We start from the raw sequence: 26417 nt of genomic DNA, 5'->3' as shown, positions 1-26417 counted from the left end.
ACCTCGTTTTCAAATCGAATAATAACACCTGCAGAGGCTCGACCGGCCGGCGAAATGGAAACTGTTGCAGGACTTGGCAAAGAAAACTTCTTTAAACGACATACAAAGACAGATTTATAAGGTTGGATTAGCGTTATGTTTTGTAAAAGTTATTCAAGAATTGTTTGCTACCTCAAAAATGATGTTTGGGTGAAGAACTTTCAGGATATTCACATCTTTCTTTTCATATTCACATTCTTTTAGGATATCGAACAATTTTTAACTGGTTTACTAGGTATGCAGAGTTTTGCTGTTGGGTCGAGACTACTTTATTCTGTTTTGACTTTTATCAGAAGGAAATCTTAGTTTTTTACCTTTATCAAATTACCATAAGTAATAAACAGATATAGCCGTCGTCACTACGAGAAATGTGTGGGAACGAAAAACTGTGTCACCGGTTGTCATATGTGCAATTTTGGACAGGGCAAAGTCAGCTGGGAATATTATCCTCCGCCACCCTCAAATGACTATCATCTTATATAAAAGCTTTTAAAAGCTTAATAAAGCTTGTAAATCGAGACCTATAAATCACCATGTTTACATTTCAAGGTAATAGCCATTTTAATTGATATATGATTATTAATAATGACTTATAATTTTATTAAAAGAAGAGCACCACGCCCATAATTTACACAATTCTAGCATACAATGTGTACCTTCATTTCACACATGCTTGGTCACCCTTTCCCCATACTCCCGTTGGGATCCTCCCGTTGGGATCCTCCCGTTGGGATCCTCCCGTTGGGATCCTCCCGTTGGGATCCTCCCGTTACCAATTATTTCTGAATTGCTGGATAAACAAATCAAGATTTTTGCTAACTTCAGCAGGCCTAACTAATTTTAGAAGCTCATTTCAAACTCTTTAAATTCACCATTTCTTTTCTGGGCAATATTGCCCCAAACATTAATTGTAACTGGGTTTAACTTTGACGGGGTCTTACTATGCAATTTCTTTAACAAATGCATTTTCTGCCACCTGGCTTTGTTGCGCCTTTAGACAGCCAACAAATTTTGATATTGGCCAAGGCAGTTAAGGTTGTAACGACGATGTCTCTGTTGTTGATTTCAAGCATAAAACTCTTGCATTTGCTCCGTAGTGTTACCAAAGACAAGAGCATAGCTTCTCGTTCGAATTGAAAGCAAAGGAAAACGATCGGTTACAAACATTCGATTTGACGCCACTAATTCTATCCTTACCTTTAAAACTCGTTCTTCGTTATACTTTGTTGTTCACGTAGGAAATATGCTGAATGTTTATGAAGTTTTATTTTTAAATGTACAGAGCTGCCTTTTGGTGGGATCAAATTAATGCTTGGAAAATGCATTCATTTTGCAACATAACAATGCACTTTAATAGAAATATAATCTGCATTTTCGATGTCCTTCCATGGTCTTCAAAAAGACCCTTCTCTGACGTAATCGAAAATTTTTATCTGCGAATAAAAAACAAAATGATCTATGATCCGCAAGGTCGCCTGATACCAAAGCATAACTTTGGCGAATTTTTGTCAAAAATCTTAACGTTTTCAAAGTCACTTTTGACACCTATCAAAACCAGATGTCAAAAGTTTCGTCTACTATTATTTTAGAACTTCGAGAAATTAAAAGCAATACTGGAAGTTATTCTCAATTAACTTGCTATCTTATCAATTATCATTCACAATATATTTGAATCGCTGTCATGTAAAAAAAAGCTAAATTATCAGAAATTACTTTGATCAAAAAGAAAAACATAAAAAAGTTCAAGCCACAAATACTCGCTATCTCATTTGCAACATAATAAATCATTGTTTTGGCTTCTTGCAGTGCTAGGCAGCTAGAAAAAGAAGCTTGACATATCTTCATTTATAACAATTTGATGCTTTTTGTCGGTTCGGTAAACTGGACTTGAAGTGCAATAGTTTGAAATAGTAGCTTTGTAAGGAATTATTTTTGTTTAAACCTTTAAATAATTTTCTAGGTCACTCTACTCCTAAAGCTCTTGTGCTGAGGGGGCATTCATCTCCAAAGAAGTTCACAAGATATTTGGAATTAAAAATATCCTTTGATTTTCGCAGTTCGACAATTTTGATACTTCCGGCATATATTTACTATATACAACGATTCAATGGCTTTATAGAGGCTAAACCAATAAATACATATTATACATCACCAGCTTTTACTGCTAACTTAGCAGAACATTTTTCAGTACATCTAGTGTTTCTTGTGGTAATCCAGAAGTTTGCTTGTTCTGAAGCAGTAGGCGAAACGAGATTAAGGGGCGAATCGAAACGAGACTTTGAAGTGAGGCAGGAAAATATTTAATACGAAAGGGGTTTAAGATATATATTTATCTTTGTTTGGCTTTGTGTGGTTATCATTAAATAGTTGAAGTGGTTCTTCCACTTATCAGAATTTGAGGGTACTTAAACGTAAACGATTTAAAGAAAAACCGTACATATCTGAGCAACTTTCCGTTGCTAAATCTAAAAAAATCCCACTCCATGATTAAACAGTATCTTTATCAGACAACAACAGGTAAAATGACATGAATGCGCGTTGAAATGAGCGGAGTTAACGTTAAAATGTTCTAAATTTAAACGTGTGAAGTATCCACTGTATGTTAACCAATTTGGCGAATTGAGAATTTTCAGGCGAAAATTCCTTAAAAACGTACTTAACCATCGAAGTGAAATAAATTAGAAATATGGCCTCATGGATCATGAATCGTTTGCCAACGAACACATTCGACATTTTTCAGCTAGGGGCTTTGTGAAGGGTAAGGAAGGTCATCAAGCTTACAGATATGCAGTTAAAATTTTAGTAAAAATTGAGGAAACTCCGAGTTTCACGCTTAAGGCAACTATTGCAGTGCCAGCCCTATATGCTAGATTTGCCTTTTTCGATTCTTTATCAGCGGGTTGCAAATTTCTTTGTTATTTCGTATACTATTAATAGAAAATTCATCATGAAATTCTATCTTGTATTGCGTTAAGAAGAATGAAATATGCAGTAGCTGCTCTATTTTGTTGAAAATGATGAAATTAGATAGCATTTTGCCAAAAGGAGTTTCATGTGACAAATTCCAATATGATACATGTTTATTAGCTAGAATTACAATTTTAAGTTAAGGGACTAAGCTTTTTACGATTCAATAAAATCTATTTTTTCATATTTCTGATACGAAGTGAAAAGTTATCAAATTCAAACCCATTGTTTCTTTAAAGGTACTTGAGCTCATCCTGGCTCAGCAACCATGATTACTCTAACCGACGCTCAGAGGTTCTCCGAAGAGAGTCCAGCAATCAAAAGCTTTAAACCATGGTGGGAAATTTTAATCGACCATATGCTACTGGCTTCATTGCTGATATGCTTGCTGGCATGGGCACGAGTGACGTCAACAGAGGCATCTGGTCTCGTTTGTGTACCTCTTATGAGCAACATCAGCTACGGTTATACAGAATTCCGCTACGCCAACTCACGCTGCTCACAAGAGTTTGCAACAAAGCTTATTCTCTATTACCCATATCTACTTCTGTTCCAATGGATTGTCACTTTCTTGGTGCAAAAAGCATGGCTAAAAGTCCCTGTCGTCGTGACGAAGCTTGATGCTTTCCACGATATATTTTGTCAAATGTGCTCTATTACGCCGACGTTCATACGAAACAAGAGGAGTTATCAAATGCTACCTGAGCTCACATTTGAAGGTGAAAATTTCGATCAAGTGAAAGTTCTGCACGACAAGCTGATGTTCTTGCTCACCGAGATGAGTTACTTACTAAGAATCTATCGAGCAAAGATTTTTATTCTTCTAGCTATAAGCTTTGTCTTTGCAACTGGCATGGTGATATGGTTATACGTAATATACATACCTAAAGCTGACATCAAATGTGATTTAGAGGGAGACAAAACAGCCCATGAATTCAAAAGTCTGATCTGCAATTTCTCATCGGCATTTTTTCTCTACAGCGCTATGTGCCTTAATCTTATTATGCTGTGTCTGGTGATAGTTTTTAGCTCCTATGGTCTTTTCTGGTCTTTCCGGCAAAAATCATTTGCGGAGCATACTGGCATTTTCGGCCAAATGATCGACTTATACACAGGGTTACCAGGTTTCAATGATTTGCAGTTCTGTATGTCGCTTGTAAGGAGCAATGTCCGTGACGGTAACCTTATGTTCGAGACCATCAAATCATGCTTGAGACAGCAGGCCTACCAACTTGACGAGAAAAACAACATAAGGGCTAAAGCAGATCGAGCACGTGACTTTGGGCAGGAGCACGGTATTGTAAAGCTGATAGCACAACAACTTGGTCTTCAATTGATTAACAACAGGCAAGATGCGAACCATCTTTTTGGTTGCCTTGCCTACATACGAAGTTGTCTTAGTCACGTGGAGCTAGAAATTTCATCTGAACTCAGGGACAGGCTGGCTGACGAGATACAACGAAATCCTCTACACTTCAAGTCTACGATTGATAATGATACAAAAGAAGGTACGTACGACCAAGTAATCGAAGAGATGCGCATGCCGTTCACTTTTGGTAACCAGTACGCTGTAGCGGCAGCTTCAAATGTCTTTAAAGTCCGCATTGTGGTTATACACTGTCAAAGTACGAGTGAGTACCGCGAGGTTTTTGAGCCGTTTGCTGGGAATCAGTCACGTGGTACGTTTTTCCTCACCTTTACTGGCAAACACTACTATCATTCTACTGAAAAAATACACAAAGCAGATGACGATTTCGAGAGATTTGTGCAAGCAAGAGTGCGATTCGCACAAGATGATAAGTACAGGAACTCAATCCGCCAATCCGCATCAAGATCAATTGAGCGCAGCGATGAGGGTGAATCGACACAAGATAAAATTTCTGCCATTCCGGAATCAACAAATCAAGTCATGACATCTGAAAGTTTCACGAAATCACTAGACTTTGATCAAGACCGCATCGATGGAGCTGAAAATGGTATCAATCTTCTACAACGGTACAAACGAAGGTTTGGGATGTTCAGAGATGACAAAGTTGTTTTCAATGTGTGAAAGACTGGATCATTAACATTATAATAGCTTCATGTTCACACTCTTCTCTGTTTATCCCTTCCATTTATGGCTTGTTTGGGATAGTTCCCTTTTATAAGGAGAGACAACCTGAGACAGCTCCCCTTTTTAGGAAAAGACAACCTGAGACAGTTTCCTTATATAAGAAGAGACAACCTAAAACCGCTTCCTTTCTTAAGAAGCGAAACCTGAGACGGCTCCCTTTTGCAGAAGAGACAACATGAGATAGTTCCCTTGTAAAAGCAGGGATTATCTGAGACCGCTTCCTTTTATAAGCAAGGACAATCTGAGACAGCCCCCTTTTTTTAAGAAAAGACAACCTGAGACAGTTCCCTCATATTAGCAGGAATAATTTGAGACAGTTCCCTTTCATAAGAAGAAGTAGCCTGAGACGGCTCCCTGAGACAGCTCCTTGTTTTTGGAGGTTTTGCCCCCCTCCCCACCTGAAAAATGAATTTCCGCCTCGGTGTTTCACAAACCAACACAGGATTCAGCCAAAATTAACATCGAATACAATTTAGGTATTAAGACTTATCCATTTATCGTGTAATCGAAAACCCGGCAAACCTAGTACATGTTTAATGAAGGTTGGTGGAGAGAGGAAAAACGTACTCAGTAAAGCAACCCCTTGTGTTCTTTATTGTTTTAAAACATACATCTATTGACCTACTTCATAAACAAAGACAAAACCTTAAATTTGGATAAAGAAAAATGAAATATCATTATGAAATAGTCCTTGTTGTGATAAAATGGTCGATTCCAACCAAGCCAGGCAGAACTGTAGCTAAAGTGAACTGTAGCTAACTGATTTGGCCGATACAAAGGATTTTCTAGAGGAGACACAACGTTTTAACTCTTGTCGTCACCAACTGTTGTTTCAGCTGTCTACAGTGTTGTTTCAGACGCTATACTCCAAATTTAAAATTATAAAAGCAAATTCTAAAAAAGCCAGACTGTGTTGAATCTTGTCTTAAAAAGTCACAATGCGTTGACTCTTGTCTTTATCAACGTTTAAGACTTTCTGCCTCATCTCATTGCCCCATTTTGATCCACTGTGAATTCTGTTATCCACCTGTAATACAATCTAATAGAAGGAAAGCCGTTGTAAATATATAGATATAGAGCTATTCAGAGACATATACAAGAGAAAACGCACTGTATTCTAAAAAGCTATCAAATATCCTATGCAGTGAATCTTAAATATCTACAAGATTGTTAAATTTACATAAAGATCAAGGTCTTATTCCAATAGAAAATATAGCAGGTAAATTATCAATAAAGAATACTTTTGGTCCACATCTATCCAGGGACAGAGCAGTGATAAAAGCCAAAACCATGTAAGCATTACATCAACGGGGTTATCTTGAAAAAGTGAAGTATTAGAAAATACAGCAAGGCAACATGCAAGAATGAATTTCGAAGTTTAGCTATATTTCCTAATTTTTCACTTTCCTTTGAAGATTTTGCTGGTCAATTCAGCAAAATATGGATAGAAGTTGAAAGGTTTCCCTAAGAGTCTCGCAATGTCTTATATCGTTCAAAATTTGGCAATGCAAAAGAGCTGTAATATGCGGGGAGTCATGGTCAAGGCACCAGACCGAAATTCAGATTGATTTATTTTTCTAACAAAATGTTGAATAGAAATATTGAGGAAAGAGAAGAATCAATTGCTTAACTCATTGTGTGGCTTCATTATGTATAATTATGCATTCATCGATGGCTAAACATGAATCCACCACTTTCTCAGACCTGTTCTCAAGCTAACCTAACAAGGGACTGCCTGAGTGACTAAGATAGAGAAGAAAATGTAAAATCTAAAGCAGAAAGCTATATTGTTTCTCTTTTTCTTTTAAGAATAGCAAATTTTATAGTGAGATAATTTCTTATAAACGCTTTCAAGCACAAGAAACGAGAAAAAAGTTGCTAAGGACCACTTAATCAATTTGTCAATGATATATTTATGCTTACGGCTAAGATCGTTGAGCACCAGTGCTTGGCATGTCAAGTCTATATTTTGTATAACTACATTATTCACATTAGTAACATAATTCAAACTAGTAAAAAATAATATACAATTCTAAATGTAAATTTTATCAACAGTTAAAAATCTTAAGAGTATGCCTAAAATGAGGAAGGTTTACTGGTTTTTTGAAAACCAAAGTGATTTCAGTAGTCTGTTAATTGGGCTTGGAACGTGAACATCTCTGTTCCTCACTCCACTGTTAACGAGAGTCATGATTTGCTGAAACTCCATTTCCTCTGCAAACTCATTTAGAGCCTTGCAAAGCTCATCGAAGTATATCGACACACACGTGTCATCGTCGATCTTTTCCCTGTATGCTTTGAAGCCTACGAAATTTGTGCATATTGTGATATGATATGCTGTAAGAGAGCTAAGATAAACATAATATTTCTATCTTTTGAGAAACATAAACAAAATATGTCATAATAGTCTGTAACGGTTTGGATTGTATATTTATTCAATTTAGTAATGTTCCCGTTGCGTGTTAAAGTCACATGTTCTGTTAAGTCCTGTTGTGTTAGTGAACGCCTTTTTATGGCAATGTGTTTGTCCTGTTAATTAGTTTCCGTTTATGTTATTAGTATGTGTTGATCACGATATAAATTAGTCTTTCTGTTGAATCACTAGAGTTAAGATCAAAGAAAGAGTATCTTTTGTGCGTTACTTGTTCGGGGCTTAGGCCCTTTGGCCTAGTCCATCGCCCCACCAACGAGCTAGTTATCAACTGGTTCTTCACCGTCATAACAAGAACCCTTATCGTTACAGGTCATTTACATTATATAGTTGATTATATTCATTATCAACGATGGAAAAAATAAAGGGATGGGAAGTCGTATTCTTTGGCAAACATGGGAGATAAAAGACTTACCTTCTGATGTTGCGTGCCCTTCAAAAATGTCATCCATTGGTGAATTTTGATGGATATTGTCTTTGGCTGTAGAATAATCTTCACTCAACAGAGACTCTATTTCCTTTAACCCTTCGTCTTGATAGAGTTTATCTCCGGTTCCAGCTGTATTTCTTTCGTTTCTACATGCATTTATGAAAAACAGCTTTGGCTTGCCAGACAGACTACTGCACGCTGGGCCCGTGAAAAGCTTTATAATGTCCTTCACTGTAAATGTATTCCAATCTTTTCCATAGATGCTTCCACGAGTGCCATGACTTGAAATGCATAAAACAAAACAGTCGAAGTTTTTATGACTAAGCTTTGAGTATTCCTTGATCTTTTTAAACATTTCATAAGCTGTTAAGTTAAAAAACTGATCCACTTTAAAATGGAGACCCTCAAACGTTTCATTAATCAGTGCCGCATCCAAGCAACCAGTTCTCTGCTTCTTTGGATTGTCTCCATCAAACTCTTCATTCTGCAATACCAAGCAGATACCTCTGGGCTTGGATGCCATCACATATGAAGGCCCATGCTGGAAAGCAGCTCTCAGTTTCTGTAAATGGATTGCAAAAAACATCAAAACAATATCGGTAAAAATGCCGAGAAACAGGGATTATTGTGAGCACCAAAATAACAGATCCTGGCCTACAACCACAGCGCAAAACGAAACGTGCAGGAAAAACGGCAAAAAAGAAGAAAGTCTTGATTGAATCATACCTGAAAGAACCATAGTTTCAAGGCCGGTTTACACGATCATATAGAGTTAAACATTCCTTCAAATTTGTTTAAAATTTCTTATGTGAGCACAGAAAGTGATCGTGTAAACGGCTTTAAAACTACCCCAAGTTGTGTTAACCAATCCAGGAGAAGTTTATGAAGCACTTATTGTTTGAGCGGGGAAATTCTACGTGAATATGATCGGGTACACTGGTCTTCAGAAATTTTTGGTCTGCTTTCTATTGACTATGTTCAAACCATTATTTGAGCTGAGCAATTATCATAAATTTATGAATTTCCTTAAAATACTTGAAACTCAATTCTATCGTTACGAATTTTGCAAGTGCAGGACAAGTGTAAGCAAGTGGCTTTTTCACATACTGCTCTCGGTACAAACCTTGGGGTCGCATTTGTCTTCTAAAATGCTGACTATTGTTGTGTTGGTGGGGTTCCTTGATCTAGCCAGGTCTATAGCTGTCAATTGGCCATTCTGCATGAAAAAGGCTGCATCTTTATTGCATATATTTTACATATATTGCATATACACGACAGAATATATTTTAACAAGAATTAAAAAAACCAAAATTTGGCGTTAAATACAAAAAAACGAATAGACAGTTGAATTATTCCTTCACTGCTGACATGAAAATATGTAACACTGCTACAGCGACTATACGTTCCTAATTTTTTCTTTGAATGTGCATATTTGTGAAAATCTTATGTCTTCTGCTGTGGGGACTAGCGGATCACTTGTCTCTAAAGTAATTGTCTGAATTTTTCCAGCATCGTGCTTCTCTTGATAAAAGATAAAAGAACTTACAAAAAAGGGTAGCAATGTGAGGATACATACATCAGCACGGGGTAAATTGTAATACACTATTACTCCGCATACATACCCGGGTATAGGCCCAATGGGTCTTTGAGTGAGATGTGAAAGATACTTCAGAAAAAAGGATATTTTATAAAAGACCAGATATCTTCGACTATACATTCTTCTTTAAGATATGTAGCAGGTCTCTTGTTAACATATTGGCATGGGACCACTAAATCGTCTCCCCTCTTGTTGTCTCTTCAGCCACATCAGACATTGATATTGAAATAGATTAACCGTTAAAGTGATGTGATTGTTAATACATAAAGATATATCAAATAAATTGTATATAAAAAAACTCGCATAAAGGCCCATGAACTTGACTGCGGGGCATCAGAGGGTAGGCAAAAACGGCGGTCGAATGTTTCTCGCAGTTTGTTGCTAGGCAACGCGTAAAGAGAGGATTAGCATGCAAGAATATATCAGCAAATTATATTTATTGCTATGGTTTACGTTTAGTATTTAAAGAATGTTCAGTACACCAACAGAAACAAGAATCTACAACCTGTCAACACTAAATCAATATAAAATGTTCAGGGGACTAGCAGCCACAAATTCTAATGACATTTTGCTTCAACATTGGAAAGACAGCATTGCTGGCCTATAAGGTTGCAGTGAACAAGGTATTTTTTGCAGCATCATAACTTAACGCCTAATACAATTTTTCTTAAGCTTTCATTGGTATAAATGGTTTCTTTGTAAAAATATATTTTTAGAGTTGCAAAACGCTCTAGGACCAACCGAATTTGATGATTCCGATTTTAATGATTTCTTAGTTTCTATAGGCTGTTGTCAAATTCAAAGAGTGCGGCATGACAGCAATGCACCAAGAGCAGTAATAGGGCTAATATCTTATAACGCTAAAAACGAAACAAACAAACATAGAAGTCTATACAGGGGTAGAAAGGTGTTTAGGTTCCCTTTACTTTATATCTTAAGTGTGTGTTTCATTTAGAACTTTTCATGAGGCATATATCTCTGGCTTTCTATTTCTCATCATAAGGCGGATAAATGTAATTTTCAAGAAAGTGAGAAGTATACCATACCATGCAAAGGAGAAAGCGGCAAATAAATGTCCAGCTACCAAAGAAAATTTCTATAAGCAATAGTTTCGGCTTATCTGGTAATTATTGCTCTTGAAAAAACTTTTATCGATGCATTTGGAAAATATGAAAGTCAAGAATAACCTAATGATTTCCCAGTTTGCGGAAGTCAGTATCAGAGCTGAATCTTCTGGCCAAAAATGTGATCGCAATGCTGCTAAAATTAATATAATGCATCCACACACACAGCAGTGTGTCAAAAAGGTTTTTGATAATTGTTATACCCCGATAATTCACTATAGGGATTTATTAGATATCAAACAATTAAGCAATCACTCCCTTTTACATAATGTATATATGTTTGCGTGTGTATGTATATATGTTTGTAGGATAGCTGTGTTTTCATGTTCATTAAATATTCAAATAATTTTTTGGTATCGCAAAATTTTAAAATGGCACGAAATAGATTTCCGTCCGCCACTCTTCAGAGTATAAACGTCAGATAATGACCGACCGAGCGTAAGCTGAAAGTTTATATTCAGGTGGTGTTGATCGAAAGTAACGCGAGAGGAAAAAAGACGCATTTTGCGATGAAAAACAAAACACAAATTCATTTCGATTCCCAAAACAACAAATCCTGTCCCCGGCTCCTACTCCAGAACAATGTTGATAGCTTAGGCAAATATCATATAAGCCACTGGAACCAGGGGGACAAATTGATCATTTTACCTGAGGGAGTGATAATGTTAACTCAACAAAAAGATTCTTCTCTTAAAATAAGTACTAATATGGCGTCAGAAGCAACAAAAAAATTTCGCCGGAACAATCACATTTGGGTTAGCAATCAAAATACGAGGCAGTGCCTTCCGCCAAGACAGGTTTCTCCCAATATTAAACTTTTCTATTAGACTTCATTTTCAACTTCCACCTTTTTCAGTCACAGAAGTATCCCAAATCTTAACTTTATGTTAAGAAACAAAATCTAAAATTTTCCAACAATTTTTAAACTAGGGGGCTCTTGCCCCAAAACACCCTACAATTTCCACCCATGAAGAGAAAAATGTACATCTTAATTCTCTTTTTGTTGGCTGAATTTCTGAGTTTGCCTTTAAAAATTGACGATAGTGATGAACGGCTTTTGAAAGAAATTATAATTGGCTTCTTAACAGGTATCTTTTAAAAATTACCTCATTCTTTAAATCTTCTCTCAGACCATGAGTTTTTGCAAGTTTGTGCAGCACAATTGTTGTTTCTAAATGGTCATACAAAACAGCCAAGTGAAGTGCTGTGTTCCCATCCTGCGAAAAGGGATTTTCATTACAAATTATGTGGACAAACTTTACACAAGACATCTTGAAGAAAAAAAAAATGGAAACGCAATGCTTAGATAATGGCTTACAAAGGAGTTCAAGTAAACCAGTGGGAATACAAGTGAAGATGATACAATTAGGTCAAGTAATCACATCGCATTTCTGTTGATCTAAATACAATTTGAATCTGACACGACGTTATATAAAACTTCTAAAAGCCAGAAAACTAAACAAAGTCATAAAAACGGTTTAACAGGGCCTTAGATAGCGAGGGTGGATCAGCGGGATGGGCCCAACATTTTTGCAAAACAACAAACCTTATATTACTTTAAACCATCAAGTCACATAACTTACAATTGAATTGATGAAATTTTTTCTCGCTGTGCAAAAAGATTTTTTTGCTCTAACGGTGCACAAAGAGTCATATGTTCAAAGGGTGCACATAAGGGGGAAGCGAAGCAAAAATCTCTTCAAACTTGGTCAATGGACCAGATGAGGGCTTAGATCCAAAAACTGACCATAAAATAACGACCCTCCGATTAAGAGAGAAATAATCTATAAGATATAAGTCTTTTAAAACCAAGTATTTGCATATGTTTATCGTTGTCTTCAAACTAAAAACTAACGTTCTAGAATTTGCAAGATATCCTGCTGTTTGCGTAGTCTGACAGTCAAGGTTTAATTTGTCTGTAGAGAGAGAAAGATTAAGCACTTCTCTTTTGAGACAATTTATTAATAAAATAAATTTGAAAACAAAGATTTTTAAAGAAAGAGCATGTCGAAAGTTAATATATGTATACAGAATAATAGCATACAAAATTGTCTGCATACCCTGTTTTGTGCATTAAGATCGTTGTCACTGAATTGCGCCAAAAGTTTGATAACGCCAAATTTGTTCTTGAATGCAGCATAAAGAAACGGTGTGTATCCACCCTAAAACATTCAGATTTACACTAATGCATTTTGATTTCTGATAAACTGAACAAGAACATGACTAAACACAATAGAAGTGATCAGCCAAAGTATTAAATGGTGATAGCAGAATGTACACAGAAGTGTTTACCGAAGTGGACAAACATCTTAGTAACATAAATACACAAAATGGATTTTGTTTCAGGAAATTTTCCCCCTTTATCTCAAATTTAATACTATCTTGACCGATATCGGTGACTTAAAACACAAATTCAAGTAAGGAATCTTAATGATCGGCAAAAACTTAAAATCTAGCAACAAAATGAACATTTCACCAAGCCCAGTATACGGCTAAGACAACAACAAAGCAAGCTGGCATTGATGCAAAATGTGGCTTGTGTGGCAAAATGTGGCAAAATGATGCAATGTGCAGTTTGTCAAGTCAAACGTTGTTGTTGTACACAAAGATGCAGATGAAAAAATGCCTAATTCTTGGCTTTTCTCTACATTTCTAATTCAAAAAATCCAATCGGTTTCCCCTTCTATCAATTGCAAAATTAGTCTCTAAACTTTCCTTGATTTCCAGCTGGGTGCAAAAGTAAGCCCCCATTTGGTGATTACTAGAAACGTTACTAATCAGATGAGTGCTGGATGAAAAACAGTTTTTGTAGAATAAAAGCAAAATGTTTTCAATTTACTTATCATGCTTAAATTTTGCAGTCTTTTTCAAGATAATGCCAACCGGTGATACGTTAATATGGCGTTTTAGCATAGCCTCACCTCAAACTTGGCTCTCAAATCAGCTCCTTTCTCCAAAAGGTACATAATAAACAAAATGTCTTCATCTTTAGTATTATCCACCTTGGCTATAGCTAAGTGCAGCACTGAGTTACCATACTAAAAAATCAGACAGATTGTGTCAAATTTAGCGTCAACAAGGGCGGGGCTGGCTGTTGACAGAGGCAAATATTATGCACCACAAAAGATAAAGAGGCAAATTATAAAGACTACTCACATTGTCTTTGCAGTTAACAAGCCGGCTGTCCTTCTCAAGAAGATTTTTAATTGCCAAGATGTCCAGATTTTTTGCTTTTAGAAGCTTGATGACCTGCAATCAAATTGTTAGATATGAAATATTTATTATTATCTTTTTAAAACGAAAATTTCTTAAAACGTTCTACCATGTGCTAAGAATTGTAAAATTAAAGTACTTACAGAAGATCTCTTTAAAAAATCGATAATCCTTTGTTACAAAGTTTGGCTAACACACAAGATTCTGAAACTTCTGAAAAACTTAGAGTTAGTTTTCATGTTTTAGGGGTAGGCTAAAAATCGTCAAAAATACAGATTGAAAGTTAGTTTTTCATTTATCAGAGCAGGATCACTTTCTTTTTGTAGTGTAGAAAGATTTTTGGTTAAAAAAATTTTGGAAAGACCTTTTGCTAGTCATGATCCACACCTGGCTAAATGAGTTAGCTATCATAGTGAAGGGTATTAAATAGGACACTAATTCTAATTGTCATTTCTCAATAAGTGACCACTATTGAAATGAATAGATTCATTTTAAGAATTGAGAAATCAATGAATTTAACCAACCAATCTAAAAACCAAATGCCAAAGAAACTTGAACTAAAAACTAAGCAAATGAATGAAGTAAAGATACGCTAAAAAATCTTAGAATTACCAAAAGAATTATATAAGGATTTTGACTCAGATTAGCAATTTTGGTGTGGTCAAATCTCTGTTTCAAAAGCACCAAAAAATTTGAAAAATTGCAGCAGGACTAGAAATATGGTGATAAATTCTAATATGATGATGTTTTCTTGCATTTCCTAATTGTCTTTTTTTTATGAAGATGATGTATTTCTCAGTCTAGTTTAATTAAATGTGCCTACTGTGATTATATAAGATGACAACATAAAAACTCTTGGTGATTTAGAAGAAACCCTTTCAATAACAAAGAAAAAAGAAGAAGGTTGGTACAAAAATAGACGAAAAGATAACTACTTGACCTCTTCTTGCATATCTTTATTGTCATTGCTTGATGAAGATACCTCCATTGGCGTAGACTCACTGACAAAAACTGAGCCTTCTGTAGCTTCAGCACCAACTTCAACATCATTTTTCCTTTGCTCGTCATCTTTGCTTGAGAAATAATTTTGCAGAAAATCCATATCATTCTATTTTTCTGCTCACTGCTGTGCAATCTAAATAACAATAATAGAGACAGATTACTCAGTCTGTAAGCCAACAGAAAAATTTGATTCACCCTCTACTATATGACACGGTAGCCGAGTGGTTAAGGCGCTTGACTGCCATGCCAGTACTCCGGGTTTTATCCCAGCTTGCGGACGGCCCTCAGTCCACTCAGCTGAAAATGAGTACCTATTTGAAACATACTAGGGAGGTAAAAGTGGCGTGCAAAGGAGCTGGCCACCCTACCACACAATGCCGTGCCCCAGGACGATGCGCCCCTAACAGTGAATTCCCCAACTTCGATATCGAATACGGGACCAAAAAAATATGATACTGTGTTGTTTTTCCCTTCTTTTCCTTCATAGGGCATTGGACTTCAAAAAGCCTCTTATAACAAAAAAGTCTACAAACTATTTTAGAGGGGTGTAGTTGTTTTTAGTGAGTTCGAGGATGTAGCTAGTGTGTCATATGATCCAAGGATACAATGCTTATGAAAGCTGGCAAGGGCTTGATCATAGGAAAGTAGTTGATCTTTATCATGGTCAAAAGTACTTGTTGTTGCTCAGCTCTCTGAGACAGCTCACTCTATCCAAATTATTTACCCAGTCTGCAAAGTATAGCATTTCTTAAAGAGATTCTTTAGTGAATCTCTTTTCCACCAAGTTCAGTTCAAATATATCAGTTTCTGATAGGTGTACTTCCTTGGCGTACCAGTATTTTAAGAACCATTAGAAACACAAAAAACATATATTTAAGAGGGACCATAACAGGAAACATTTAACAAGTTCAAATGAGCTGGTAACAGGAAGGCAGGAACATCTATAGGTTAATGCTAGTGATGATCTTTCCATACTAGGCTGGTAGGCCTGAAAAACATTGAAGCATTGCAGGACCTGCACCACTGACCCTAAATTGGAAAGGCCAACAATGTAAAGCATCAGTTGTTCTACGCTGAAAACAGCCGTTATACACCAAAAGAGATTCGCAACTCTATACTGTGAGCAAGATAATGGGCTTATCATGGTCTACAAATGAGAAAAATGGATGGACTAGAGATTTAAAAGCATCTTCAACATTTTTATATGTTGCATATTGATAACCAGCTTGTTAAGAGTAAAAGCATGTCTGATGGCACCAAAGGCCCTTTGTAAAAAGTAACATGGTTAAGGACTATAGAAAGAAGGATATGTGAAGGACATCTTTGTTAAGCCCAATGTAATGGCAAAAATTTCACTTCCACCATCTTGAAATGATAAAATGAAAGATTTCTGTCTCTTTTGCTATTAACGCGATCCATGTCATAAAGAGAAAATCCACGCCAAAAGGAGAAAGAAAACACAGACCAATCAAAATCAAACGTGATTAATCGCAATCGGTAGAAAAAAGCAGCTTCTACCGCCTAAGCCAATCAGAAGTCTGCATTTTCCCAAAAAATCGCATGACAGTGATATTGGCGCTAATCCTGATGACAGCGCATGGACGGGTGATAATCCTGCTTGATGCCTTTGATATTCCGCCTTCGCGGCAAAATACTGCATGCAACACAAAAAGCGTTTTTGACTTTTTCTACAGGACTTCGGGCGTGCTCTCGTGACACTTTCTATGCAGAGGGGAGGGGTTTTTGGATGGTAGTCGCCCCACTTTCATGAAAAATCGGAATGTTTCGGTGAAACAAATCCTATGTTAGTAAACGCTTTATGTTAATTCCATGAAATTATTAAAAGACTTATATTAGAAATTTCGATTATAAAACGAAATGAGGCATTACCTGGTTACTGTAAGGTTAGCAGCAATCTCAAGTCCTTTCTGTCCTTTGTATGAGCTTTAGGCTTTGTACCACATTAACCAAACCGTTTTCGCGCCAAATCCCATGCACGTGTTTGCAGTCTTCCCGCGACAATTTTCGCTATTTGGCATTGAAAATCTTGTAAATACTATTTAACAAATAATCCGATGGTTGGTATGGTCCTTCCTGTAAGTTACTCATGTTTTCCTTGGTGTTTTGTGAGAATTAACATGAGGCGAATTGCTGTTACCATCGATCGCATGGTGTAGCCTGCGACACAGACCAAATCGAATGCATTCGATTTGGTCTGTGTCGCAGGCTACACCATGCTATCGCGGCTGGCAGCATGTTGAACAATCGGCCATTGAAGGCTGTTGACAGCTAAACAGCTTTGAAAAAAAACGGAGACACCGTTGTGTATCCTCCGCTGGCTACGGTTGCCTTGAATCCAGGCGAGAAAAATTGCGAAGAGCCCCGTCTACGAACTAGGGTCAAAGTTAGAGTCCTGCTATAAAGGGACGTAAAAACGTAGAAGAATACTTAAAAGGACTTCAAGAAATGAAAATTTTTTGAAAACATAGAAGAATGTTTAATGATCAAATATTGTATAGTTATTATTCTTGTGAACATTTATATACGGGAAAAATTGTTTTTCTAACTTTCGAAAAGATCAAAAGTGTACCCTGAGCATCTCTATAATGGGTTTTCCAAAGTAAGAACCGTTTCAATTTAGTTTTCATTATATAATTTACACTTTGAAGAAATGTTAAAGTCAAAAAAACTGTGGTCTAATTTGCTAGTCCTTTTAGTTTTACACTAACTTGTGACAAAAACAAGCTCTTCCTGCAAAATTTCCACGGTGTATGATATGATCCTGTCAGAAATGTTTGCCTTGTTCTTGTAACCTGTGCTCAAGACTCCTTATTTGAGGGGTCTGGAGCACAGTCTATTTCCTAGCTTTTGATAACTTTATTTCAAGTTGGATATAATGTTTTAACTTAATTTTAAACAATTATCATGGCCTATTAAATACCAATGACAGCGGTTTATATCACAGATTGGAGGAGCTAAAGCGTTTTTTAGGGGGGGAGGGGGCTTAAGATTTTAAAAACTAAGAGCAGATTGGGGCCAACTTTTTGTATGGTTTTAAATATAATTTGGGAATTATTGGGGGGCTATTTAATTTTTTCTTAAATTAGAATGAGCATTTTCAGTTACGTTCGCTAGTGGTAATTATCATGACATCTAGAGAAATTTTGGCATTTGTGTGCCATATTTTTTGGAATACTTTTGTGGGTCAGGATATGCTTTTGACAAATTTTTATAGGACAGGGTTAGGGTGCAAAAAGGTTTCCCGCACAGCCCCCTTGTCATTTTCCTAGTCAGGTCCCCCCACCCTCTGGGAATCTATCTATGTGATATATGCTAGCCCTGCTATATCCGGGTTCATAATTTGCAGGAGCACAGAATTTTGATTTGTTTTATTAGCTTTTGGAAGATCTCTAGACTGTTGACATTTCTTACTTCGGCGGGTATATCATTCACAACATCTGGATTTTGGTTACTGTTAGTGGGTCCGAGTTATTTTTCAGCAGTTTTATTACTCTGTTTACAAAAACAATTATTTAAGAACACGAGCCTCAAAATTTGTCAAATGTCAAGAACAAATTAAGAACAATAATGTGAAATCACCCTCAAAAAATTTATATAAAAAACAAAGAGTTTTTTGCCATCTAGGGGTGCTTTTGGGTGAACTTTTAAATTTGTCAGCAAATAACGCCTGTCGCACCAATTTTGTTGGCAAATGAGGCCTGAACTCCGATAATTCAAGGAATGATTTAGAACAATCCTGGAGCAAATTTTCGAAAAAATTAAAAACATTCAAGCTGAATTTCAATTTGCCAGTTCTTAAGGAAAGTTTTTTTTATTTATAGATATCTAGACCGAGATCCGATTTTACAAGGCATTGTCATATTTTAGAAACACGGCACAACTAGTGTAAAATGTGGCCAGAGAATGGCTTTTAAACATCACAAAGTCATTTTCAGATAGACTAACAAAAGTTTGGCATCTGGCAAATGATCTTCCCACTTACAATTATGGTGCAAAAAGTGTGAACGGGAGAGGGTCAGAAAATATTTTTGGGTGCTCTTCGTGGCTATGAATCCCCTTCTCGGGGTTTTCTAGTATAACTGTGTTTTCAAGGCATCGAGAAAGCTTCCTTGCAATAATGGAGAGGAAATTGCAATAGAATGACGTCATAAATATCCTATTCTATAAATTTCGAATTCTGATCACATAACCTGAAAAAGCATCGTAAAATACCTCTAAATATGAAAAATCAGTTAAAAGTGTTACGAATTGACAGAGTTATGGTCAGATGAGCACAGGCTCTTGCCCCATCAAACCTCTTTAAGTTGGTCTCTGTTCATAAACTTTATGAACAGAGCCAAAATAACGGTGGTCCGTTAGCAAATTTAAAATCTTTCATTTGCTATATCTCATTCAGTTTTTGACTCATTGGCCTGATTTTGCATATTTAGAAGTAATTGATAGAGTTCTTCTATGTTCTTTGATCAAAATTAAAAATTATAAAAATAGTTTTCTTGTGACGTAACAATTAGAACTCAATGCCGTTAATCGTCGTGCAACAGATGTTGCGAGCGCTTGGATACGCCGACGAAAGACACTTGGATACGGTCTTGACCACTGTATTTTGCGGCGAAGGCGGAATATCAAAGGCATCAAGCAGGATTATCACCCGTCCATGCGCTGTCATCAGGATTAGCGCCAATATCACTGTCATGCGATTTTTTGGGAAAATGCAGACTTCTGATTGGCTTAGGCGGTAGAAGCTGCTTTTTTCTACCGATTGCGATTAATCACATTTGATTTTGATTGGGAGTGTAGTGGTCTTCAATGTCTTCAATGGCTGTTGTTGGTATAGAAATACTAATGCCCAATCAAGAATTTCAAAAAAAAATTAGGGCTGCCGCCCTCTTTGAAAAATTATTCATTTTCCTTGAAACTTTTTCCGTTTTTGAAAACAAGTAAAGAGATTGACTGGGTGAATATCAAGGTAAACAAGCTTGAAAAGAAAAGAGGCTTGAATAAAAAAGAAGCTATTGAAAAAGAAACAGTTTCTTTCTTCAGTTTTTTTATTATAGTTTTATGTTTTCCTGGTTGGAAAACACATTGTCGAGTAATGTTGGCAGTTGGACCAGAAGGCAGTATGATGTTCCAAGGTGCTAGATTGGAGTTTGATCAAAATAAGATCATAATAATTTGGTTTCTACTTACCACTAGCAAAGATTTGTTTAGTGTGAGTGTGAATGATTAACCGGATTTAAAATTGCACTCAGTCACATGTAAACATAGAACTTGATGGTCCAAAATCCCAGCTCAAAACTCTTTTCCACATTTTAAGAAATACTTGCAGCTTGTAGGCAAATCCAAAATATTCTATGGGACCTTATCTGGATTCCACTTCCAGCTTACATATATATCAAAGATAATTGAAGAATTTGAGACACTAGAGATTTGACCTTTTATTTAAAAGCCTTAGGATAAGTGCATTAAATGTCATGTTCGGATCCCCCTGTGGTATCTGATGGTAATTAGACTGCAGGAATGACATAGATTTGGTTTATTCTTAACATTAATTGATAGTTGAGCTCAACTACATCTTTTACTGAAAAGGATAACCTCCTTTATAGCTTTCATTATCACCTAATGCTAATAAGATTAGCAAAAGAGTCCATCTTGAGCTAAAGAGCTTTAACTCTATGAACATCAATATCCCCTAACCACCGAAAAGGCCGAAAAAAGCACCACTAGAAATTTTTACCCATTTTTTATATCAAACATCTCATTGATTAACATTCTATAAACATTAATTGAAATGACATCTTTAAAGTTAATTAAGGAAAATGTTTTCTGGCGTTTGGGCTGGAGCCATCGCTGACATGCATATGGCAAGTACCCTGCCCTCACATCAATTATGTATCTGATGTGTCAAATTTTGAAACTCAAAAAAAACAGTTAAGAAACAGATATAAATGAAATATGATCATACTTATGTAACTGTTAGGCCTAAGGCCTATACAGGGAATAGTTTCTCAAATTACATTAGGCTTTTATACCCTCCTGCCCCCACGCCCCTTCTTCTACACCCCTGTTAGGTAATGATTTTTGGTTGATAAAAATGCAAAAACTTTACTTACCATTTTATTGTGTAAAATTCATCCAATATGCATAGTTGCATAGGACCAATTTGCATTTATAAACAAATCCAGGCAGGACGAGATCAAATCGAAACAACACACACTTTGACAGACCTATTGAATGGGCCTCTTTCTGGGTTTCGCCCGATTTGGCTCGTAAACAAATCGGCTGACTTTAGTCTAGACCGTGTTGGAAAAGGCAATGGAAAGGTAATGATATGAAAAAATTACAATATTTTACGGCACTGATCTTACAGGTTTCAACTTAAAATCATATATAGATGTAGATGTAATTTTTCTTTCTTTCAGTCGGAGTAGATCGAGATGTGGCAGTGTATGATGTTTCGGAGCAAGGGTGAAAAGCCATTGTGCACTGTTGGCTGAGACCTCTTTTTGCGACAAAAAAGTAGCCCTTTCCCAACCTTTAATTACGGATTTTGCGAAAATTTTTAGCAGAGCATCCTTAGTTTATGATTAATAATTAACTGCTCTGTCACTAAAATATGATATTAACTAAAGCTATGCTTAATTGTACAAATATAGCACTTACATAATATCTTGTTTATTTCAGTCCATAATATTTATTAGATATACATCATTATCCTGTCAATTTGTATTGAGGTAGATCTGGGGCATGTGGTCACCTGATTTTGCCTAACTCTCAATTTCTCAGGACACTTTTTTTTAAGAACCAGATAATCTTTGCTGAGGCTCAATGTTATTTTTCTGATAGTTTGAGCTTCAGGTGTTCTTAATATTGTTTGTGTATTTCAAGATTGACTTGTTACTGGCTTTTTGAAAAACATAATAATGGTTTCTGGACAGTGCTCTTGGCCAATTTTGACAAAGCATGTTGCAGATTACCAGCATGCCATAACACGAAAACCCTGCATGCAGTCTATAAACTATAAGTTTGCCCTGTCAATGCTTTTTATCATGCCCTCTGAAATACAGGAGTTTCCCAGAAGACAATGGGCAATTGTTAACTTGTAACACACAAACTGCATTTCTTGCCATGATTTTTCTAACTGCAGATGCAAAGTTTCTTATATAAGAATGAATGTTAACTTGAATGAATTCAGTTCATTCATTTTGTTCATCAAAATCATTTTGCAGGTCACATGGATGTTTGGTAAAATTTGTATGCACATCAACTTGTGTAACAGATGTTAGTGCAAGTAGAAGTGATGCTGTTTTTCAAGTGCCTTCTTCTGCCATTAGTATTTATAGGAGAAGTATTATCTAGTGATATGCATAACATTTTTCATGATAATGCATACCTGAAAAATGAAAGATTTCATGATGTCCAAGAAACACCAGGAATAAAAAAAATTCTTATTTACACAAACCTGTTTGGAAGTTCTGAATGGCCAAACTTAAGAGCAGAAGATGGAGATACATATTTAAAGAAATTTGGTTGCCCTGTAACTAATTGCCACTTGGAGTACAGAAAAGAGGAAAATCAGTTGCAAAATGCTGATATTGTTGTCTTTCATGAAAGGGACATGCCTGATATTTTGACTCTAAAACATCTCAGCAATAATGAGCGACCCAAAAGTCAATTGTGGGTTTATTTCACAGGAGAAAGCCCAGCTAATGCCCTTGCTGATATTTCAATGTTTGATGACATATTTGATTGGACAATGACATATAAACATACAAGTGACATATGGGTTCCATATGCTAGATCTTACACTACAAAAAAAAGAAGATACAAAGAAAACATTGACTATGCCAAAGGCAAAACAAAGCTTGTTGCCTGGATTGTTAGCCAGTGTGGAAAGCTACGGGATAGTGTTGCTCATGAACTTGATCAGATTTTACCAGTTCATGTCGCAGGGCACTGTTCTTCTAATTTTCCAAATAGATTTTATTGTGAAGACCATTTCTGTGAGAATCAGCTACATGACTTTAAGTTTTATCTTGCTTTTGAAAATTCTCATTGTGAAGAGTATGTAACAGAGAAATATTGGCAAAAGAGTATAAAGAGTGGTGTTGTACCGGTGGTACTTGGAGGTGGCCCATACAACAGTCCACATGTGGCTATCCCTGGGTCATACATTAATGCACTAGATTTCAAAACAGTAGCAGATTTAGGAAAATATTTAAAATACCTAGATAAGAATAATACAGCTTATAATGAATATTTCAAATGGAGAGAACATTATGAGCTCTGGAATCCTGTTTGTGATTGGCCATTCGAGCCTTATTGGGCTTGTGAGATGTGTGTTCGCTTGAACAAAGGAGTCAAACACAGACAAAGAGTGAAGATGTCTGAATTTTGGAGTGTGCATAGAAACTGCAGAGGAAACGAGATTGAAGAATTACTAAGAAAATCAGGCCATGATCCTTCAAGATTTGTAGAAAAATATGAAAATACATTTGGAAAAGTAAGTAAAGAATTAGATTATGAGGAAGAAAAACAACATCAACCAGAGATGCACAACAATAACAATGAGGGCGAAATAAGCATCAAAGAAGATGTGTACAACTTTGAAAAACTGAAAAAGGAAGCAAGATTCTTGCAAGATTCTGCTGGTGAAAGCTATGTGATAATTTTCATTTTCAGTCTTTCTGTTGTAGGACTTTTGGTTTTTTTGTACAAAAGACTTGCTTGGACTAAAGTTTGTTAAGAATTTCACTTTTTCGGCCAAGTTAATTTTTTTATTGTGTTTGTTTTCTTATCATATGAGTGCTTACTCAAAAACATCATGGATCTTAAATGCCATGTAAACTGCCAGTTTACATATTATTGAAATATCATTGTAACAAAGATTGAAAATTTGTTTTACTTATACTGAAATTATATTGACCCGTAATTTTACATGTCTGTGATGATAACAAAATCATATGAGTCATACCCACTCACAATACATAGTAAACTATTAAAATTTTCAAAATAACATTCCTAGTTCTCCTCTGACTAGAGTCATTGATAGTTCTCCTCTTACTATAGTCCAAAAATCTTCCGACTTTCTAGAAATACAGCAGAAGAAAACTGAATGTATATTAACTTAAGACATGCAACATTTAAAAGCTTTGACCCAAATTATAGAATGTATAGATTTTGTACTGATTTTAATAGATGTAGAGAAATTTTACATTAATCACCTTTATCTTGTTATGTTGTAAATCATATTATCTGGTGTGTTGCTAGTTTTGTAAATTGGTTTTAATTAGCCTTTTGTAGCTATTCTGAATGTAAGAAAACAAATGCTTCTTGACAATTGAAATTAATGTCAATAGCCATTGTTATCAAGGGAGGCCCTGGTCAAATTTACCAACAAAGTGGATGAGCCCCATAGTGATATGATATCTTGTTTACAGACAAGTTTTAAAATTGGAAAATGAAGCACCGCTTCGCAGCCTGGTCTTCTTTGGTTTTCTTATTATTTACAATGAAATTATATTTCCTTTGTCATCGCCGGCAAATTTCAGATCTCTTTCACTGAGTCTCTGGTACTGTGGCTTAGGTAGGAAAATTCACAGGAGGGGCGAGAATTTTGAATTTTCAGACAAAAATCTGATAAGTTTTTTATTTTTTCATACATTGGAACAAGACATAACAATATTGGTACGAAAATAAAACAGAAGAAAACTCGATTCATTTTTTCACATGTCAAAGATTTTTCTGGACTTCTCCTCTAAAAAGGATTTTTTTTTAAGTACCATGCCTTATTGAAAGAGATTGCCAGTCTGTTTCTGAGCAACGGCAGAAATTCTTTTATTCGCCAAATGTAAAAATAAGATAAAAAAGATAACCATGTTATTATATTCCTGGCAAAATCAGAACTTTTTTTCCGACAAAATACCAGTTTAGCTTTACAGGGGGCATTTTGACCCTTCTGACCCCCCTTTATCTACACCACTTCTCTGGTACTCGGGGTACCAAACAATTCAAGCTTAAATTAAGAACTATTTTGCTCAAATTTAGTTCCAAACAAAGCTTAGTGGGTAAAAATCATTTTTTCTTGGCTTATATATAAACCCCACTTTTGGTTGGAAAAATTACAACTCCCGGTATCTCGAAATTCCGCTATGCTGTGCTGCAGCAACGGTAACTACGAGGAAAATACAAAGAGCAACCAAAGTGTTGGGAAATGCGTATGTTAGTGAGGACAGGGGCGAAAATACCGGGGGGGTGTTGGGGGGTGTGACACCCCCCCCCAATCCAAAAAATAGTCGATTTCGCAGGGCAATTGAATATTTCGCAGGGCGCCAAGAAGAGCTTTATTGCCACGCAGAAACGCCACCTCTGAAGTTCGTAAAGGGCCGTTTAGGAATTTTGAAATGGAAATATCGTATTTTTTATGAACCTCCCTTCCTGACATTGCATTTTAGAGAACGGAACAGGTATGTGAGGAAAAGCTCCGTTATTTGCAAAGCGAAAGCATTTCTTACCGAAAGTCATAGCCAATGGATGCAATGATAGATGCATAAGTTTATGAGGGCAAGATTGAGTCCATGCAAATTAATTTAAGTTGTAAATTATTTTCATGACAGGTACGGCGCCACTGGGGGGAATAGAGAGCTGAAAGCCCCCACTTTGGTCAAGAAAAGAATTTTTTATCATTTTATATATTACTTTTTAACAGTGCATGAACTAAAAAACATAATAAATCGTTGAGATACCAATTTTGTTTCATCTTATTGCTAACTTTTTTACGTATATTTTTATCATTTTTCTTTTATTTGCATTAATTCAGTAAATCATTTTCTGTATCATTGCAATGTTTTTATTTTGGATGGCCTTCTCGATACAAGAAACTGCAGATTTCTGTTCAGGAAAAAAAATTCTCCAAATCAAAGCAACATCTTCCTCTGTCATTCACAACTATGTGCAATCTGAAACGAAAGGTTGCCGTTTCTTTCCTTCCCCAACGTTTAATACTAGAGTTTTAGCATGATATTCCCCCTCCCTATTTTTCCCAATAAACAATAATATTTTCAATAAACAATCAGTTTTTTTAACACAATAGTATTTTGCTAAATTTTTGTCTGAAAGATGCTTTTTAGCCCTTTTACAAGGTATAATTTCAAAAATTTTCTTCACGTCGGACCCAACCATGGTGGGTCCTCCTACATCACTAAACTTGATTCTTAGTCCCCCTGGGCTAAATTTCGTTGCGCTGTCTACATCATGTATCCCAACCCCCATTAGCTGTTTATTAGCTAGTATTTTGCAAACCAACATTAAATGAAATGAATAAAAAAAAAATATGCTCACGTAGAGAAATAGATATTTCATAGGCAATGAAGTTTCAAGTTTGTTTTTATTGCTTAGAAGTTTGTCCTTGGTAAAGACCAGTGTACACTGGTAAAGCTTTCGCTAGTAACCTATAGACAAACCGTTGCTTCGAGGTCTGCAGG

The 26417-nt window shown here is 36.0% G+C and overlaps 3 protein-coding genes across 8 annotated transcripts; 2 read left to right on the top strand and 1 right to left on the bottom strand.

The window, feature by feature from the left end:
* Positions 1-6427, top strand: LOC135691523 (uncharacterized). Its single transcript, XM_065209388.2, has 2 exons — positions 1-121; positions 3246-6427. The coding sequence occupies exon 2, from the start codon at positions 3275-3277 to the stop codon at positions 5054-5056; it is 1782 nt and encodes a 593-aa protein (XP_065065460.2). The 5' UTR covers positions 1-121; positions 3246-3274; the 3' UTR covers positions 5057-6427.
* Positions 6235-21177, bottom strand: LOC135691524 (caspase-3). 4 transcript variants are annotated; one of them, XM_089111994.1, is made up of 11 exons: positions 21048-21177; positions 14855-15049; positions 13858-13950; positions 13623-13739; positions 12762-12863; positions 11808-11918; positions 10624-10657; positions 9603-9646; positions 9104-9196; positions 7966-8542; positions 6235-7423 (listed from the first exon to the last, which is right to left on the bottom strand). In XM_089111994.1, exons 2-11 carry the CDS (start codon positions 15014-15016, stop codon positions 7212-7214), a joined length of 1545 nt encoding a protein of 514 aa, XP_088968120.1. In that variant the 5' UTR covers positions 15017-15049; positions 21048-21177; the 3' UTR covers positions 6235-7211. The 4 variants fall into 4 exon arrangements, with proteins under 4 accessions (XP_088968120.1, XP_088968119.1, XP_088968121.1 ...); XM_089111993.1 differs by having other exon boundaries at positions 14855-14987; positions 21048-21167; XM_089111995.1 differs by lacking the exon at positions 21048-21177 and adding an exon at positions 20900-20919.
* LOC135691525 (3-galactosyl-N-acetylglucosaminide 4-alpha-L-fucosyltransferase FUT3) lies at positions 9179-26341 on the top strand. 3 transcript variants are annotated; one of them, XM_065209394.2, is made up of 2 exons: positions 9179-10200; positions 22164-26341. In XM_065209394.2, exon 2 carries the CDS (start codon positions 22214-22216, stop codon positions 23678-23680), a length of 1467 nt encoding a protein of 488 aa, XP_065065466.2. In that variant the 5' UTR covers positions 9179-10200; positions 22164-22213; the 3' UTR covers positions 23681-26341. The 3 variants fall into 3 exon arrangements, with proteins under 3 accessions (XP_065065466.2, XP_065065464.2, XP_065065465.2); XM_065209392.2 differs by lacking the exon at positions 9179-10200 and adding an exon at positions 21189-21257; XM_065209393.2 differs by lacking the exon at positions 9179-10200 and adding an exon at positions 21206-21304.
* Positions 26342-26417: the final 76 nt, after the last annotated feature.

This window comes from Rhopilema esculentum, chromosome 13, assembly GCF_057945365.1.
Source record: "Rhopilema esculentum isolate cy_ngs chromosome 13, ASM5794536v1, whole genome shotgun sequence".
Classification (NCBI taxonomy): Eukaryota; Metazoa; Cnidaria; class Scyphozoa; order Rhizostomeae; family Rhizostomatidae; genus Rhopilema; species Rhopilema esculentum.
Note: the sequence above shows the minus strand (reverse complement) of the source record. Positions and strands in the feature narration are given on the sequence as shown.